This window comes from Manis javanica, chromosome 1, assembly GCF_040802235.1.
Source record: "Manis javanica isolate MJ-LG chromosome 1, MJ_LKY, whole genome shotgun sequence".
Lineage (NCBI taxonomy): Eukaryota > Metazoa > Chordata > Mammalia > Pholidota > Manidae > Manis > Manis javanica.
Window position 1 is genome coordinate 79458195 of NC_133156.1, and position 19414 is coordinate 79477608.

General features: G+C 35.9%; 1 protein-coding gene across 3 annotated transcripts; it reads left to right on the top strand.

The window, feature by feature from the left end:
* Positions 1-3739: 3739 nt before the first annotated feature.
* On the top strand, positions 3740-17675 carry ARRDC3 (arrestin domain containing 3). Of its 3 annotated transcripts, none has more exons than XR_005059625.2 (8): positions 3740-4349; positions 8160-8241; positions 10224-10371; positions 11404-11506; positions 11853-12109; positions 12447-12609; positions 12854-13046; positions 14965-17675. XR_005059625.2 is itself a non-coding variant. In XM_017677180.3 (8 exons), exons 1-8 carry the CDS (start codon positions 4070-4072, stop codon positions 15019-15021), a joined length of 1245 nt encoding a protein of 414 aa, XP_017532669.1. In that variant the 5' UTR covers positions 3750-4069; the 3' UTR covers positions 15022-17675. The 3 variants fall into 3 exon arrangements, 2 of the variants coding, with proteins under 2 accessions (XP_017532669.1, XP_017532671.1); XM_017677180.3 differs by having other exon boundaries at positions 3750-4349; positions 12892-13046; XM_017677182.3 differs by lacking the exon at positions 10224-10371 and having other exon boundaries at positions 4291-4349; positions 12892-13046.
* Positions 17676-19414: the final 1739 nt, after the last annotated feature.

Here is a 19414-nt window from a genome sequence, read left to right on the forward strand (position 1 = left end):
TGCCTGGTCAAAAGTCATAATAGTTCAGAAAAGAAATTAAGCATTTCTGATCCTTCTTACAGGCCTCATCTCACTTGAGCCTGGATGAATACATTTTGCCAACTCATCTAACTTAAAATGTGTTGCAAATTCATTCAAAAGACCATCCCTTGACTCTCCTCATCATATCTGTTGTCAAAAAATTCTACTTGATTAGAAGCATTGTCATAGCTTAACTGGCAATGCTTTTCTTACTTAGTTGTACATCTATATGGAAACATACCAAAATGTAACAGTGGTATCTCTCTGGGTTGACAGAATTATTTTACTTTAAATCAAGAAATCAAAAAATAAAAGATTAAATGGCATTCATATAACACTCATCACATTATTTCTTAATGAGGAAGAACAAAAACCATATTGGTACACAAAATGTGAATGTCTATTAAATACCAAAAACATAACACCAAATAATTAACTATCAAATATGAAAAACACATCTTACTCATTTTGCTAACAATATAGCAAATCATACCTTCAGTTTCCATATCAAAGTCAAATTTGTTTCATTTTAAAGATGTTAAAGAGTTGTCAGAGTTTCAAAATCTTGAAATACAGAATTAAGACTTAACAAAAACTTCCCTTAGTTCTACAGCACTCAAGCCTGTGAAGTATTAGTTAAGATAAGGATTAAGCATGGATTTCACATTTTTCTTTAAGAAACAGGTTCTAACTGCTGGTCTGGTTTGTCTTACCACACAGGAAAACTTTCAGTTAAGATGGCTTGCTTTTTTTTTTATAACAATACTGAGCATTTTGATATGTGAAAAAGTCCAGACTTGGCAATAATTTTGACATATCACCTCAATGTTATATATCTTGATAGCAATCAGCATTGATCAGTTTTTGACAGAGTTCTCAAGAGCAAACTTAAACCTTTATACAGCAAGATGGAATAATCGTTGTTTAAAATTCAAGAAACAAATGCCATATAGATTCCTATGTTAGTTCTGAAGAAACTATAAAAAGGGGAGGGGAAGTCAGTTATTCTGTCTAGTTGGGATTTTATTCATTTGCACCAATTGAACCTAGTGGAGGGGTTAGAAGAAGGGGAAGGAGATAACACAGCAGTAGAATGTTGTTCTGGGCACAGAAAGCAGCATGTAACTGCACATTGGCAACAGTAAGACACGCTAACAAAAGGGACAGAAGATGTACTTGACAGGAGTATAGAGAGTTAGCAGATGAGTAGGAGGAGGTGGCATATGAAACGTAGGCTGGGGTGCAGTAAAAGAGCCTTGGTGGTAAAGACGAATAGCTTAAATTTTAATGCAAAACACAGTAAGGGCCCAGTGAAGCAAGTCCAAAAGTCCAAGATACTGGATACACTGCAGCCATTTCAAGCTGAGGAGACTGAAAAGGAGAGGTTATAAAAGTCACAAGAGAAAACATTCAAAATGTAGTCCACTTTCTTTCTTTTATAAATGAAAGCATAAACAAGGATTTAGGGGTGCCAAAACTGCTGGCTGAAACAAATAGTTTCTGGTATTTTCATAGTTTGAATAAATAGGAGGAGGGAAAAAAAATGAAGCAAGTAAACTCACGTTCAGGCACTTAAGAAACAGCCGGTCACCAAATTCAAAGAGAAGAAGGTGATAATTAAGGCAAGTAGGAGCTTAAGTAAACATGATAGCAGATAAGAATTTCTTGGCATTTACTAAATGTTTAGAAAGATACAACAAAAAATAAAGAGAAATAGCAAAATAAATAATAGAGATAATGATACCTAACATCCAAAAAGCTTCAAACACAAGGAAAAATGTAATATAGTGACAGGAATGAATCATTTAATGTGCTCAAACAATTCTCCAAACTACAAGTAAATCTCTTGGGATTATTTTTGGTTAAATGCAATTCTAATGTATTCACACAACTGATTCTTACTTTTTCAGAGATAAGTAATATTCACCTAGAGAACTTTAAAAACTCTGAAGAATTCAGCCATTATTCACTAGTACCTAATTTTTAAAAAATAGTAACTTCAGGCTTCATTGTGTACTGCACTTTTAAATTCGTTCCTTGCCCAATGGCATATGAATGCTTAATACCTTAATGCTAAGACGCTGACATTTTAGCAAATTCATCACTTTTACCACTAGGTGGCGAAAAAAGCCTAGTAGTATCGTTACCAAAGTTAGCACAAAATCCCTTAGTACCTGACCAACTAGAACTTCCACCAGGTGTCAATCAAGAGGGGGACAAAAAAAAAAAACTTTTGCCCACTAAAATACGCGAATTCATAGTTTTAAGCATAACCAACTAAACTCAATTTAGAGATAAATGGCCCCCCATTAAACTGTCCAAATAGTTTTCATATTTATACTCTATATTTAATGCTGTTGAGTCTAAGCTATCTAAAATCCAACTAAATAAATTTTGGAAAACATTTGGGAAAAAAAAGCAAGCAGCAAGACCAATTAGTTTAGTTTATTGCGACTCATAGGTTCAACGTATCCAAATATACTGCACAAAATAATCTAACATGTTTTAGACATAGCCAAAAATCTTCCAGTGTATTTGGTTATGTATATAGTTTCAAATTCACTTTTTTCTGTATTTCTCTTATAAAAAAGTTCTCGACTGCAAAAAATCAAATAGGTTTATGCTGCTATACCTCGAATCCCAGTGATTTTATGAAAGCACTGCCACTTGTTACCAAAACGTTCACAATGAAGAGACAAATGTACCAAACTAAGATGTAATAGAATTACTGTTGAAGAGTCCAAGGCTGAAAATTTAAAGTCTTACAGAATTAAGCCCTATTTATATACAAAATCAAGCTTTTTAACAAACATCTTATGTGCTTCAGTAATTTCTAACAAAGATTTTTCTATCTTGTGTTTGTCAGCTAAAACACTATGTCATACTGCCTCTTTAAAGGCCGAACTCTATTCTTAATTCTCTGGACACAGGAATTATAATCTTGTCATACCCTGCAAATTTAGCTGTAGGTGGTGTCTTTAAAAAGGACTTTTTCTTCCTTCTAGGAAGTGGTCAAGCCCTTTTCTCCCCCAGGTGTCATCATGCAAACAACTTGGTTGTTTTTCGTTGCTAATTAAGAGGTGGAAAAGAAAGCAGTTAAGGAGAAAGCAAAACCTATTGATTAAATCATACTTGTTTGCCCTACTTGTTCCTTTCATTTTTTTGGAGTTTCCCTTGGCCTCGACTGAGTTCATTTCCACTCTGCCTACAAAGCAATGGCTTTCTAAAATCTCCAAGCCAAGAATGCTCTTGTCTATGAACACTATTTCTTGTCTGGCTTTTATTACGTTTTCTTTTGAAATTCGTTAGATTATGCTCAGCAACCAGCCGCTTGCCCAACCGGTTCCTCCCCTCCCCCATCTCTCTTCACATCACTTTTTCCTCCTCACATCCAGGCAGTGGGCAAAAGCCTTAAGTGCCGGTACCGTACTCTTCGGGCCTGTCACTCGGCAGTTTATCCTTACTTGGCTTTGCAAAGGACTTGCCACCCAGTCCTCGTCCCCAAGAGCCCCCTCGGCCGTTATCTTTCTATTAGAGTGTGCGCGGTAAGGGGTTCCAGATCCCACGTCGAGAGTTTACGGTAGCCTGCCTACCAATAGGAGCGCACAATGAAGAGAAGTCAGTTCGGCCTCCCAGCCGCTCCAGTGTCTTCCTCCCCTAGCTGTACACCTACTGTACGAGCGAGCGAGCGAGCGAGGGAGCGAGCCCGGCGCGAGAGGGGGCGCGCAGGGAGGGCGGACAGCAGCCGCGGCGTGCGCATGCGCACCGGGGTTGTTTTTCACAAAGCTGCTCTTAAAGTGAGCTGGCAGCCTCCAGCCGCCCGTCTTTGTAAGGAGACCACTGAGACTAGCGGGAGCGCCGAGCAGCAGCCTCTCCGCTGCCCTGACTTTTTAAGAAATCTCAATGAACTACTTGTAAAGAATCACTGATCTGCCTGCAAGCTTTCTGCACGGCAAAGACATCGATCAGTGTTAGGTGAAGATCACATTTTACGTGTGATCTTGACTTTTTTGTCTTACATTATATTTTTATAGATTTTGTTATAAACATGGTGCTGGGAAAGGTGAAGAGTTTGACGATAAGCTTTGACTGTCTTAATGACAGCAATGTCCCTGTGTATTCTAGCGGGGATACAGTCTCAGGAAGGGTGAATTTAGAAGTTACTGGGGAAATCAGAGTAAAATCTCTTAAAATTCATGCAAGAGGACATGCAAAAGTACGCTGGACCGAATCTAGAAACGCCGGCTCCAATACCGCCTATACCCAGAATTACACTGAAGAAGTAGAATATTTCAACCATAAAGACATCTTAATTGGACACGAAAGAGGTAAGTTTTTATATTCAGAAATCATTAGACTTTTTCTATGGGAAAGTACCTTTTCAATTTTTCTGAGTTAATGTAATTCTCCTCCTAGCCTAATACAGCAGTTTGATAAAGATTAGCAAAGTTGGAAGATTTGGGTTCTCCTTGACATTCATCGTGTGTTAAGCCGTATACCTGCAGGCATCTGCAAAGAGACTGCAAACTGCACTTACTCAACTACCTTTATCTATACCAGGGTTGGTGTATGCTATACGCACTTGCAACCCATTTGCACCTTACTTTAAATTCGAACTAGTAATTTTACTAATTTGCCCTCAAATGAAATGTTAAAAGCTGCAGTCCATTAGATTTTTTCCTTGTATTCTGCAGCTTTATTTTAAAAACTAAGGTTCAATGAAGAAATGAAATAACATTTTTAAGTGGGTTAATAGGTGTATTTCATTTTTAATACATGCACAGGACTAGAAAATTGAGCATTGTTTTTTGATAAAGGGTTTCTGTGGCTTATTTTGACATATGGTATCAACATCCCACGTGTTTTTTTCCCTGTTCTCTCCAGTCCCTTTAGAAATTTACACAAACATTCAGTCTTTTAAAGAACAGTATCTATCATTATGATAGGTTTCAAATCAGTAGTAGAAGCCATTTCGGGTAATTTTCTTTTCCGAGCATCATGCCTAACTTTGGGACGTGCATTCAGTGAAACCCATGCCAGTCAAATGGAATTGAAAAGTATTCAGCACATTGGACTTGATTTTTGGTTAGGAAAGGGAGATAAAGCGTTGCCAGAGGGAGAAGGGGTCCTGAGATTTCCTACCTATTGTTTAATGGGTTACATTGTGAAAATATAGGAGGCTCTAAGCTTGTTTTTCTAAGTTTCCACCCTTTGTTAGAAGCGGTTCAATCCTGTTTCGGACCAGTTCTGGGGGGTGGTGAGGAGGGGCGCTTGTTCTGCTCTCAGCAGATTGGTTACACGCGTCAGGTGGTGGCGATGACTTAATTCCTAGCCCAAGAAGAATATAATGTTAAAACTGGTTATGTAATTTTGTGCTTCTCCTTTATAATGCAGTATGTAGTTCAAATGTTGACGATTTTTCCAAGTATAAAGCATTTTTACCTTTTTTGTATTAAAACTATACATCCATGAGGAAGTGCTAGTAACTAAGGCAAGTGTAGAAATCACGGATGCTTTGAATTACAGCATCAATGCATTTTTTTAAATATTAAGATGAACCCAATTCTTTAGTTGGGTTTTCAGTTATACGTAGGTAGTTTGCTTACTGAAATAACTTCCAGTTAATCTCTCTAAGCAGTAACTGATAAAAAACACAAATGTCTAATGACAGTCCTGCTGTTTGTTGAAAAGCAGACGCATAAGTTTGTTTTAACCTTTCTGGACATTGTAGTTTTTCATAAAATGAGTGAGAAGAAACAAAGGTTTTTAAGTAGTTGAGGTTTGCAATGGGGTAAAAGTATGATGATGACTTACGTGGACAGACACAAATTCATTAGTTGCTCCATGAATTCACGGTAAAAAAAAAAAAACTATATGCCCCGCACCCCATGAGATACCCCTGAACCCCTGCAAAGCGTGGACGAGCCCGTAGCCTGGAATAGTTTCAATGACTTAAAACTGGGATCTCTCAAACTAGCCTGGTGCCTGAGACCCCGCCCCGTGCGGTTGGCGATAGGCGGAGCCGGGTTTGTTAGCCTGTTGCTAAGGCGATGCCAGGCTCTGATTGGATTGGGTGCGTGCGGGTGGGGAGAGAAGGCTCGCGCCGGCTGGGGCGAGACTTAGAACCGGCGTGCGCCGGTAAAGGTCCCTCCAGAGCTGCGCCCCCGCCCCTACTAGCGTCCCTTCCCGGGCTGCTGAACGCTCTCGGGACTTGTGTCACATAGCAAGCATGTCGCCCCTCACTGCGGGTTGCACTTGGCTTCCCTAAGAAACGACTTGGGGTTTAACAGAATAAAGGGGAAAAATCTCTTGCTGGCCTTACAGGTGCCTGATGGCCCTGGGCGCAACTTTTGCTGACAACCCTTTAATGAAGGAACGTGGGGGAAGGCGACAGTATTAGGACCCCATTTTATTTTTCGGGTGGACGATACCAGATGGCTTTTGTAAACGCTCTTTTTACGTTGGCTGAAGCAAAGCGTGTTTCCTTACCTGTGCAGCTTCCTGATTTGACCTGAGAGGAGAGACAGCAAAGGCTGGCTGGTAGGGGCGGAGGAAAAGTGACACTAACATCGGGAGATGGGTGGGGGCCGCGGCGAGTGTTCCCCGCTCCAACTCCATTGTTGACTGGGCCTTCCCTCCCCTATTCCCCCTACCCGCTTCACCGCCCCACTTTCTTCTGCCGCAACTGTAAAGGTGTCAGGGTGGCCCGAGCCAGATCGAACCGGTCACCGGCTGGGGCGTGTACAGCGGAAGCGCTGCGACGCAATGGTCCCGCCCCTCGTCCAGCAGGCTAGGGTGTGCGGGCGCGAGCGCGAGCGCCGCGCGACGTATGCCGTATGTATAGCGGGGTGCGCGGGCGGCGGCGGCGGCGGCGCGCGGGCGGGCCGGCTGGGATCTGCTCGCGCCGGTTTAGGCCGGTCCTCTCCTGCTCCGGTCTAGTTCTTGATTGACAGCCCGCACTTGTTTACCACGGCGCGGGCGCCGCCGCTGCTCTCCTCAATGAGACTGCTGAGCTGGCACAAAAAGCGAGAAGGGAATAAAAGGAGAGGGGAGCAAACTTTCGTGCGCTTCGAGAGGGCGAATTTAAATGGCCCCCAACTCACCCGTTAGTTTTCGGTGCTGAAGTCCTCCAGGGGATTTGCACAGGAGAGGCGAAGAGTAGTGAGATATAAGCGAGTCATCCGGGTTTTTAGAATATAAGTACCCACGTATAGGCACTTTTTTTTCCCGTCTTCCCTTAAGATAGAAGGGAAGTGTCACGTTTTTTGGGTATATTCACTACTTTTGGTAGAGGAAAGTTAATGCTACATCAAAAAACTATATAGATACGACGCTGTAATTATATCATTTAGTCAAAACGCTAAAAAAAAATCTAGAATTCCCTCCCACATTTATTGCTAATATACCTGTGTTGGAGGCATTTAAAAAATAACCTGTTTGGCCAAAATAAATTGGTCATAAAAGGAAAGGTCATTCATTTTTGCTGACAATTGGAAACGACCAAACTAGACCTCGTTTTTCAAGGTGTGGGACGGTGGTGGTTCCCAGTAACTGGCAGGCACCTTTTAAATAAAAGGTATATCCTTTATATATGCAAATCTTTAGCTGTTGCTAGGATTAGACTGAGGGCGTTGTCATCATTTTAGATTCAATAAAGAGTTTTTACTTTGTGAAATAGAAATTAGTTTTTTTTTTAAACTCCAGCATCTAATGTGACAACATTTTCTAATGGCTTTAGAATTGTAAGTAACATTCACATCTTCTGCATCAAAACTGACATTTTAAAGGGTTTACATGAATAGTTTTCATTTTACATAGTTTTAATATAAATTTAAGCAAATTATTGGAGACAATAGATAACATCTTAGTATGAAATTTGTTGAGATCTGAGTCTTTTTTTTTTTTTGATGAAAAAACTGCCTGTGGAGGTAGAAGTATTAATTATCTCTATATTACAGATAAGGCAATTGAAGACTGGGGATTTTTATTTTACCCAGAGGGAGTGATGAAGTTGGGATTGGAGCTCAGATCTTTCAGACTCTAGAGCATGTGGCTTTAAGCATTTTTAAAGTTATGACACCATGAAAAGTGTGTAAAGTTTTAATGACAGGATTTTTTGTTTTCTTTTTCCGTTTTAGATGATGATAATTCTGAAGAAGGCTTCAACACTATTCATTCAGGAAGGCATGAATATGCATTCAGCTTTGAGCTTCCACAGACGTAAGTATCTTAAGTAACAAACATTTTTCATAAATATCCATTCTTTCAAAATAATTATAAATTTAAATATTTTTAGCTAAAAAAAACCCTTTTCATTACTGAAACATGCTGGAAGAAAACAATAAACTAAAAAAAGAAGCTATTTTTTAATCTAGTGTGGCAAAATTATAGAAAGTACAGCTCAATTCTTAGAATTGTGTCTCAAGATTTATGAGGTTTTTAAAATTTGAATAGTACTTCATTTCAGGTAAGTAAATTGGAAGATGCTAGCCAAATAATAAGCACTTTATAAATACTTGGCTTATCATCATCAGTCAACATTAGCAGGAAATGTAGAACACAAAGGGAACTCACATTTTTTGGGTATATTCTCTACTTTTGGTAGAAGAAAGTTAATAGTTTTTTGGTGGTTAATACAAACTGCTACATCATAAAACCATCTCATGGTAGAATACCATCTCTTATTCAGAAATTCATAACAATCCAATGTTCTATCTTTTCTGCTAAAACTAGCCAATAGCAGTAAGCTAAGAAGGTAAAAATAATTAGGACTATCCTAACTCCATAAGTGGTGTTCTTATATGAATTCAATAGCTTCAATACAAAGAGCTCTTGAGGTCACACAGATACTATGACCTGGACTTCAAAGGAAATGTCCATTAAAGATACTTTCAGTAAGGCTTGGAATCTAGTATGAAAGGAAAGAGGAAGGTTATATATTTTACTATAATAACAGATAGACGAGCTCTACAAATGAAGCTTTGTTAAATGCCTTTAACATATTAAAACATGCAAAGTGGCACTTGTAAAGATTATTTTTTGTATTAATAATAATTTATCAAGTGCCAAATGTACATAATTCTATATTCTTGTTAATTCTAGTGCTTGGGTTGTTAGGCAAATAGAGTTCAAAAGTGATATTTTTCAGAGTGTTTCTATTGACCATATTAAGAACATTCTGAATATAATCTGCTTTCTGAGAGAAGTATTCTATGTCTGTGAATACAATTAGGGTAATATTAGGCCTAAATATTAAGGATGGAAGTAATTTAGTATGCTTTTAAAAAAATCTATGTATAAATCAAAATTATTTAAAATAAAATCTAGAATAGTAGCATAAATACCACATTTTATTTCGCTGTGCTACAGAAGTTAATGCAGGAGTCTATAATACCAAAATATTGTAAAAACACTCTAAGCTAGTACTCTACCTTGTAAATAATTTAAACATCAGGCATTTTTCTAATGAAATTATAAAAATATTAAACTCACTAAAATAAAACCTTTCTCAAGTAATAAAATGTGGGAGAACTGAAAACACAGTTCTGATTGTCTTGATATACCATAGGTATATTTTTCTTTTTAAGCCCATGGAATAATGTTAGAAAACAGTGCCAAAGAGTTAGAACATGAGTAAACTGGGAAATGTAATAAAACAGTTTAGAGTTTTAATGCACTTTATGAAATGTGAAATTTTTGAAACGATAATTATTTTAGGCCTTTTCTAGACCTTCTTAATTTGTTGCTATAAAAAGAGATAATAATTCCTAGCTAATGAAAAGTAGAGACTACAAGGAATTCAGTCTGAATGTTTAACCAGTGTCTAGAATTTCTCAATACAATTAGGTGTAAACCATTCTTAACTCTTACTTTTAAATTAAATTCTTGACCTTTCCCAGAATTGTTCATCTCCAAACTTTAATAATTTTGCCACCAGCATTAAAAGTAGCCTCTTTGTTTAAAGAGATTGTATTCTTCTGGCTTCTTACAGCAAAATTTCTATAATATTTATTTACTACATTGAAACAGAAGTTTTTTTTCCCCAATGACTTATCCCTTTGGAAATCTTTAAAAATTGCATATTGACATATTGATGGTAAAATGGATAAACAGTACAGTGTAGTAGCAGTTCTATGCTGACCTTTGCATAATTATTAGAAAGAGGTATAAGAGTAATATATTGCCCTTTATATTCTGCACAGACCACTTGCTACCTCATTCGAAGGCCGACATGGCAGTGTGCGCTATTGGGTGAAAGCCGAACTGCACAGGCCTTGGCTTCTGCCAGTAAAATTAAAGAAGGAATTTACAGTCTTTGAGCATATAGATATCAACACTCCTTCGTTACTGGTAAGGATTGACATAATGCTTCACTCCTTGTTTTTGGCATATAAATACTAAAGAATAACTACCTAAACTATGCAGTCTTTGTAATTTTTAAATAGTGGTTTTATTTTAAAACTCCACAGATACTTTTTTTAAAAAAGTATGGTCAAGAGCACACAATTTAGTGAAGGATGTGCTCATATTTTCTGATAATGTAATAACTAAGTAAATTTGAATAGTAAGAACTAGTATATGGTATGAAATCTCTCTTACTCAGAAGGTAACAGCAATAACAAAAAAAATAGGTCTGTTCCCTGGATAAATTTAGTAGCGGAGGAACAGTAATATAAATTATTATAAGATAATATCACTTACCTTGAAAGTATCATAATCTAAAGTTTATACTGCTTTGTATTATTCCAAAGTAGGGATAGTTGTCAAATGATGGGGAGATAATCATTTTCATAAAAAAACTTAATTCCATTTTAAAAGAAGTATTTTTAATTGTATTTTTCACAAGATTCAAATTTGACTTTATTTGGTTTTAACCAAATGATAACATCTTTAAGCAAATACGAATTCATTTTAAAAAGCTTTCCTCTTTTTTTTTTTTTTTTTTACAAATATTTATTTTTGCATTCTCTAAAAAAGATGTTAACATTTGGGATTATAACCAAGTTACTTTCCAAGCTGCCTTTTTTTTAAGGCAATTAAATGAAATGTGGAAAGGGTTTTTTTTTTTTTTTTGGTTGGTTGGTTGGTTTTTAATTAGTATATATGTAAATGTGTGGGCTAAAACTGTGTTTGTGGAATATGGCATTAAGCCCTGTACCCTTTTTTCTTTAATTGAATGAACTTACATAAAGACAAAATAATAATATAATTCAGAAGTCATTGGTTTAGTTTTTTTTTCAAATGTATATTTGAATACGGAAGGGAAAAAAAGCAACCCTGCCTTTCCTTTTAAATTCTCCAAGAATTTAGGATTGTATTTTAAAACATTGAATTACTATCCCAACATACATTGATGTTTTTCTCTAACTTTATTTCTTACAGTCACCCCAAGCAGGCACAAAAGAAAAGACTCTCTGTTGCTGGTTCTGTACCTCAGGCCCAATATCCTTAAGTGCCAAAATTGAAAGGAAGGGCTATACCCCAGGTATGTATGAGGTGTAGTCCCACAAAAAATTGTCTTTCTTCACTTAGCTTTTGTATATAATGTTATAGTATTTCTACTAAATGCAAGCATGGTACAGTATTCTGTGATAAAGTTTAACATAAATTATACATCCAGTTTCCTTTTCTAAGTTGGAATATAGTCTCCTTTTTTAAGTAGCAATTGTAAATGAGTAGTTCATTTTACAGCTTCAAGTTACTTGTCCTTAGGACAGTTTTTCACCCACATAGTTCTTTAAACTTTTGAATGTTAGCCTAAAAATTTATATTTGGTTTCAGTTTGGGTTTTGTTTCTTTTTTAATTGTAGATATGTATTTTTTCCCTTTAGGTGAATCAATTCAGATATTTGCTGAGATTGAAAACTGCTCTTCCCGAATGGTGGTGCCAAAGGCAGCCATTTACCAAACACAGGCCTTCTATGCCAAAGGGAAAATGAAGGAAGTAAAACAGCTTGTGGCTAACTTGCGCGGGGAGTCCTTATCATCTGGGAAGACAGATACATGGAATGGCAAGTTGCTGAAAATTCCACCAGTTTCTCCCTCTATCCTGGACTGTAGTATAATCCGTGTGGAATATTCATTAATGGTATGTGTGTAGATTTAAGTTTTGTTGGGTTTTAAGTCAAAGTCATGAGGATATAATTACCCAGGATTTGATTTTTATATTCCATGTATGATCTATGCAAATACTTATAAATCTTTATCTAATTTAAGTTAAACTATTAATTGTACCTTAAATGATGATGTAAATGTACCTAACAGTGTGGTACATAATGGAGAAACTTCTTGAATATCATATCATATGCATATAAGTAAAAAATGAAGTAAATGAGGGCCTCAAATAACGTTAAAATTGGGTTACTAATTTTTAAGAAGGAAATAATACTTGGCATTCTTAACCTAAAATCTCCTTTCAACATTAGGTATATGTGGATATTCCTGGAGCTATGGATTTATTTCTTAATTTGCCACTTGTCATCGGTACCATTCCTCTACATCCATTTGGTAGCAGAACCTCAAGTGTAAGCAGTCAGTGTAGCATGAACATGAACTGGCTTGGTTTATCCCTACCTGAAAGACCTGAAGGTAATTTGATAATATATACCTAAGCTAAATCATTTGTGATTATTTTCAGTAACATAATTTTGCTTCTGATAATTTGATTAGATAAGCATTGTCTGTTGTCTATACCCAAAGAGAATATGTATGTCCATAATGTTAGATTTAAAATGTATATCCCCCTAGTTTTGATCATAAAACGAATTATTATTATTTTACCTTGACATTCCTTTTTAATACCTACTATTCTGTGTATTTTGACATGCATAAGAACGTGCTGTTCGAATTGCGTGTATCTTTTTCCTTTAGCACCACCCAGCTACGCAGAAGTGGTAACAGAGGAACAAAGGCGGAACAATCTTGCACCAGTGAGTGCTTGTGATGACTTTGAGAGAGCACTTCAAGGACCACTGTTTGCATATATCCAGGAGTTTCGGTTCTTGCCTCCTCCTCTTTATTCAGAGGTAAGCACCAATTCCTCAACTGTGAAATGGGCTGGCTTTCTTGGGAAAGAGCACTGCAGACTTTTTAAAAAATACAGTTGGGTTTGATTAACATGATAATAGAAAAGCAAATAACAACAGATTCAGATACAACACATTAAAAATTTGATTACGGTTGTCATCAATATTTACTAAATTTGACCCAGAAGTAGGACTCTTCACTTACATTATTGGGGAAATAAAGATAATGATTTAACCTCATGCTTGCAAAATGCCAGTTAAAGGAATAATTAATATTTCAAATCATCCGTAGAACTGGAATTTTGTAAGCATTGACTAAATAGCTAGAATTTATCTTACTCATCACCCTTTCCAATTTAATTCTTGCGTATTTTAACAGTCTCAGTGATAGGGGAAATAAAATTTGAAATAACATCTTAAACAACATTCTTACATTGTTGGATTATTTTTATTCATTTCATTGATGACAACTAAGCACTTAAATGAATTAAACATGGCCCTTACTTGGGAGAAGCTCACAGACCAATGAGAGAAAAAACTTAGAAGTAAAATAATACATTGAAGAATAAGTAGTCCTCATGAGGTGGTTGAGTCCAGGCAGAAAGACTAGCATATGCAAAGGCAAGAAGGCGAGGGAGAACAGCAATTTTTAGGACACTTCAGAATGCATGTATACACACAGTACATGTGTATAGAGGGGCTCTAAAGTTGGCCTGGATAATACTATATAATACCAGATAATTTTGTACATCATTAGAATCCGTTTTTTCCTTCTGGCTCCTGTAGTTCAGACAGCTATTCTACAATGAAATATTACTCCCAAATAAGACATAAGAGGGATTATTTCACTCTTGAACAAATTGCTCTTTTTTATACTGGAACATTCAGTTTTCCTTGAATGTGGTTAATAGGAGATCCGCTTTATTCATTGATTATAGGATATTCAGAACCTGTTCTTGCGAATTCTTGATTAGACGTAATTTTTCTATCCCAATTCAAAAATGTTCCATTAGATGTTAAGCATTCTCCATCTTGTTAGAAATTTGAGATTGCATTTTTGTTCTGACATTTCTGATTTGATCTGAGGCTTCCTGGCTGGCCGGCAAGCATTTTTTAAAAATGGCAATCTTAAGTATCTACTTTTAAGTAATTTGTCATAAAATTCTACTTCCTCCTTTAAAAAGGAACTGAAGATAATTAAGTGAATTAAAAAGTTTCAAAACTTCGGATTCTCCCACATTTAAGTGCAAGTAAGTGGGTCTTGTCCAAAGGTTCTTTCAGTAAAAGTGATTTATTAGACCCAACAATTTGCTTTCCTGTACCCATTCTGTTTATATCTGAAAAGCTACTAAAATACATTCACTTATATGAATATATGTGCACATGTGTATATGAAAGTCACTCCAGGGGTAAAAATGGTGGGAAACCTCTGGGACATTTTGGGTTCAGCATTGAGGGTTCTTGAACACTGTATACCTAGGCCCTCTCTGGGGTTTTACACCCTTTAGTTACAACCTCAAATAAGCACCAGAAACATTGTTTACACAACTACACTCTTCCCAAAGCATAGAAAAGAGTTGACTTTTTGTAGAAGAATGAAAGGAATACTTTCAAGACACCATGGCCATGAAAACGTTCTCCATTGTGTATATATGAGTCTTAAGTACTACTAATTGCTGAGTAAAAACTCCACCGTCTGATAAAATTTTACCATTAGCTTTGTAAAAGAGAACTATTGAACATACCATTTTAAATATTATTAATCTAATAACTGAATATCAGGCACTTAATAACAGAACCCTTTCCTCCCCAAATTGTGTACTTTCTGGTTCCATTTCTCAACTAGTACTCAAAATCTTCATTATTTTATTCAAGCTTTATCAAATAACTCTGTAGATTTTTTCTGTCTTCTTCCTAGATTGATCCAAATCCTGATCAGTCAGCAGATGATAGACCATCCTGCCCCTCTCGTTGAAGGAACACTTGGTTAAATCAAGTTGATGTGGTTTCCGAACTGTATCTCTTCCCGGCTGAAGACAGAAGAATCTTGGAGACACGTTTTCAGAGGAAGTGGAATTGCTTTTGCCCAGAAAAATGGCGAATATATGAAACAACCAGTGATCATGCTTTAGAAGCCTACAGCAACATTCTGGGACTGCTCCAATATGCTTGAAGATCTAAGCTTTTCTCCTTTAAAACTGGCACATACTAAGAACAGTCTTCTTAGCCTATGGTTATACGTGTCAACACACCACGTTGTAAAGAGGGACGATTTCCTTCTTTTGATTTGAAAATTTGCACATGCTCAATGCTTACATTGTGCAGTTTGATGTCACTACAGCTTTTTTTTTTTCCATTTATGCCAGACTCGATACTCTTAAAACTTGTCTGTGGTCAGCACAAGGAACAAAAGAAAGCTTTGAAAAAACTTTAACACGAAAAAAAAACGCACTGACATTTTTTTTTCTAACTTAATATAGCCTGGACTTCACCTGCGTATGCACATGCTCAGAATTGTCCACTAGGCTGACCGTGTATCACCTCTTCAGCTTGGATCCTATTGTGGATTTATTTACAAACATCAAATGCCTTCAAGCCAATCCTTCTTGCTGTATGTTTTGCAGCCTACTGTAGTAGATACGCAACAGATCTGTGGGAAAAGAGATGAGAGGAGGAAGCTAATACGAGACTGTCAAGATTGTATACCTTCTTGATTTCTTTTAAGAATTTGTTGCCTTTCTACTATTACAGCAAAGCAGCATTTTGTTACTGACTGCCTAAAATCACTTAATCTCAGGTGAACGCATCACTTGCCAAACTGTTGGAATGCTATTTGTGTTTTGTTGCACTGTTATTTTTTTGTTTGGTTGGTTGGCGTTTTGGAGAGGGAAATTTGAAAAAGGGACATACACAAAAGTGATAGCCCACCCGCATTCCCTTTTTATCATTACATATAAGAAGAAACTAGCAGAGCTAAGAATGGAGTAAAGCAAGGCAGTATGGCAGGCACCAGCAGAGAGTTAAGGCTGTTGCTCTTAAAAATTACTGTTGTTTTTATTATGATTTTCAAAGTGTGAAAGTTTCCCAGTCACTGGAGAAGAGGGAAAAGTACATTTATTTTTATACAGTTACTTAATTACCTCCAAAACATTAATGTTGGAAATCATTTTTGCTGGTGCAGAGTATTTTAATGAGCAGGAATATATATATATATGTTTGGGTTATGATTAGAGAGCTCAATTTATGCATTTCCTATCCTGCTCAAGCTTGACAGAGCTTGAAAACCCAAGTTGATTCTACAAGTACATAACTTCAAAATGACAAATACTACAGTGTGTGCTGGAATATAATAACTTTTGTATTTTTGTGGGGTTTTTTAATGAAAATATTTTTTCTCATTACATAACATTTTGCTGAACATGAGAAATCACTCACTGAGTATATGTAGATAAGATAAAAAAGTGAATACATTGGTAAATTATAGTTTACATTAAAGATAATTTACAGTTGTCTCATACCAGCATTCATGATAACACTTTAAAACTGCTTTTTACAAAGTACCAAGTGTACTGATTGTCTTATTTTAGAAGGAATTCAGCTCTGATGTTTTTAATGGGAAAATTCACATCTCGGATGTTGTAACATACATGTGAAATGGGTGTTACATCTATCCTGCCTTTTAACCCCACAGTTAATAAAGTGGCTGAAAATAATAGTAACTCTGGCTTGGTGCTTGACCTGGTTAAATACTGTCTTAAAGCTTCATACAAAACAAATAGGCTTTTCCATAAGTGGCCTTTAAGAAAACATGGAAGACAATTCATGTTTGAAAAACGCTGACAGGGTGAAGAAAGCCCAGTGTAAAAATGAATCGCGTTTTAAGTGATTCAGTTAAAGGGTTTGGGCTCCCGTAGCAAACTAATACTAGATAATAAGGAAATGGGGGTGAAATATTTTTTTATTGTTGTTAAATCATTTTGTGAATGTCCCCCTCAAAAGAAGCTAGTGGAATATTTGGCATAAAGGGCATTTGGTGGTTTTATTTTTGTTTTGGGGGGGATTGTCTGAAAATCCCTTTTCTCTCATGTCTAACTGACTAGGGAACAATTGTTGATATGCATAGCATTGGAATACTTATCACCACATACTGTTATAAATAACACAAGAAGCAAGAATGACCAATATTCTGATAATTGGCTTAGAGTCACAAAATGTGATAAAATTTTGAATACATAAAACTTTATCAAAGTTTTATTTTTCCCCATTAAAGTATTTCTTTACTTTTCTTAGAGGCATTAACTTTACTCTTTTCTAAATATTGGTCAATTCCTGACATATAAGATGTGAGGTTCACAGTTGTATTCCAGTATTCAAGATAGAGTCCTGATTTTTCAATTAGGAAAAGTAAAATCCAAAATGTTAGCAAAACAAAAGTGCAATATTAAATGTTTGCTTTATAGATTATATTCTTTGGCTATTTGTAATTTCTCTTTTTTTTTTTTCCTTTTTTATTTGGTGCTGAATATGTCCTTGTAGGCTCTGTTTTAAGAAAACAATATGTGGGAAATGATTTAATTTTTCCTATTGCTCTTGTGGAAAATAAAGTGTTTTTTTTTCTTTTTTATAAAATGGTTGAGTTTTATTTGAATATTCAGTCATATTAGTAACTCATCATACATGCAAGACTATGATTAAACTCTAAGCCATTCTGTGTAAGAATTCTAGATCTCTAAAGGAAATTACTGAAGGCTTAGAATTTTAATTTCAAATTATTGTTTTAGTTAATTCATTATTATGCATGCTTTTTTTAATAAATAACTTAAAGTTAGAAATATATGAACCAAACTTTTACCCAGGTACTTTAACATACCAATTCCCTCACTGATTTGTCCATGTTTCTAGTATTTCATGAGCACATAAATTTAAAAGTTACATTAATCAATCTTAGGAAAACTCAACTTTTCTAAGTTTTAAAGCTAAGTATTTTTGTCAGAACATTGAACTTCATTTTAAGATCAGAAGTACTTTTGGTCTCACATTTAGAAATTACCTTTTTTTTAGTGTTTATACATTATGGATGAGCTATCAAGTTGCCTTACTATATGATTCTCCCTTATTTCTCAAATGTATACAAAAAACATTAAAAAGACACAAATATATTTATAATCAATTTTGTAGAAGTATACTGTCATCCTTGTTAACTAAAAGCCAGCAATCTGCATGTCTTAACAGAGTTAAAGTGGCTGGTGGAAGAGGAATTATAACATGAGAAGGGGAGATGTAGATTCTGGATTCTCTGATATTAGGTGTAGTTTTGAAAAAACACAAGTTTTGATTTCTTCATCTACAAAGTGAAGCTGTCCAAAGTCCTTTTCATCACTGCAGGCATGAGATTGTAATACATCTTCAAGTAAAGAAATAATGTACTTTAACACTGGTAATTAAATATACTGTTTCTGAGTTTGCATTAAATGCATTTGAGTTCAGTACATGCTTCAAGTTACGCGTGACACAGTTACATGGCTCTTTTTCACTGAATCATCTGTACTTTGCAAATTTCCCTGGTCATTAATAATGACAATGAATTAATGGCTGAGTTCTGTATATTTATCAAGACTTGAGTGTAACAGAAAGACTAGCTTAAGCAAAAAACCATTAACTAGTAATTTCGGGGGTGAACTATATAAAGTATGTTTGGATCCAGAAATTCAAATACTTACATTATTGTTTCTAACCTTTGTCACTTGCCCTTTTCATATTAGCCTTACTCTTTCCTTATCTTTTGTGTTAGACGGGCAAGGAAAGATGACTCCAGCTTTTACAGCTCACAGAAGGAATGCCATCTAGAATCCCCAAATCACTTGTTACAGGAGATTGATTGGCCAATCCCTGGGTCATGTTTCATGCCACAAAAATGGGCTTCCTAATAGAGAGTTCTGTCACCAGAAAAAGGGAGAAAAGAGCTCACTATACCCTTGCTATTTCAAGTGTTGTCCAAACCAGCATCAATGACAACCTAGGAACTTGTTAGAAAAGTAGATCAAGATCTATCCTAGAATATTGACCCCAAATACCTGTTTACATGATTCCTAGGTGATCTGTAAGTATAGTAAAGCTTAAGAAGCTCTGTGGCACATCAAAGAAAAGACATGAAAACATTGAATAAGTAACTTTTCATGAATCCCAAGCTGTAACTGAACTGAGGATTTGGGACACTGAAGTGAAAAATAATCATGCGTTTTTAATCCCAAAGCATATTTATGGCTTAATATTTTTGAGACAGAAAACTTTGTGACTGTACTACTGAGATGGTGGCAATTATACCTTCAAAATTATGATGTTAACAATCAGCAGTTCTCAAAATTTAC

What these genes read in the sequence shown, in the direction of transcription:
- ARRDC3 (XM_017677180.3), top strand. Translation starts at nt 4,070, where the DNA reads ATGGTGCTGGGAAAGGTGAAGAGTTTGACGATAAGCTTTGACTGTCTT. An exon ending in CTTAATTGGACACGAAAGAG is followed by an intron (nt 4,350 to 8,159) that starts GTAAGTTTTTAT and finishes TTTCCGTTTTAG; the next exon opens with ATGATGATAATTCTGAAGAA. An exon ending in CCTACCTGAAAGACCTGAAG is followed by an intron (nt 12,610 to 12,891) that starts GTAATTTGATAA and finishes TTTTTCCTTTAG; the next exon opens with CACCACCCAGCTACGCAGAA.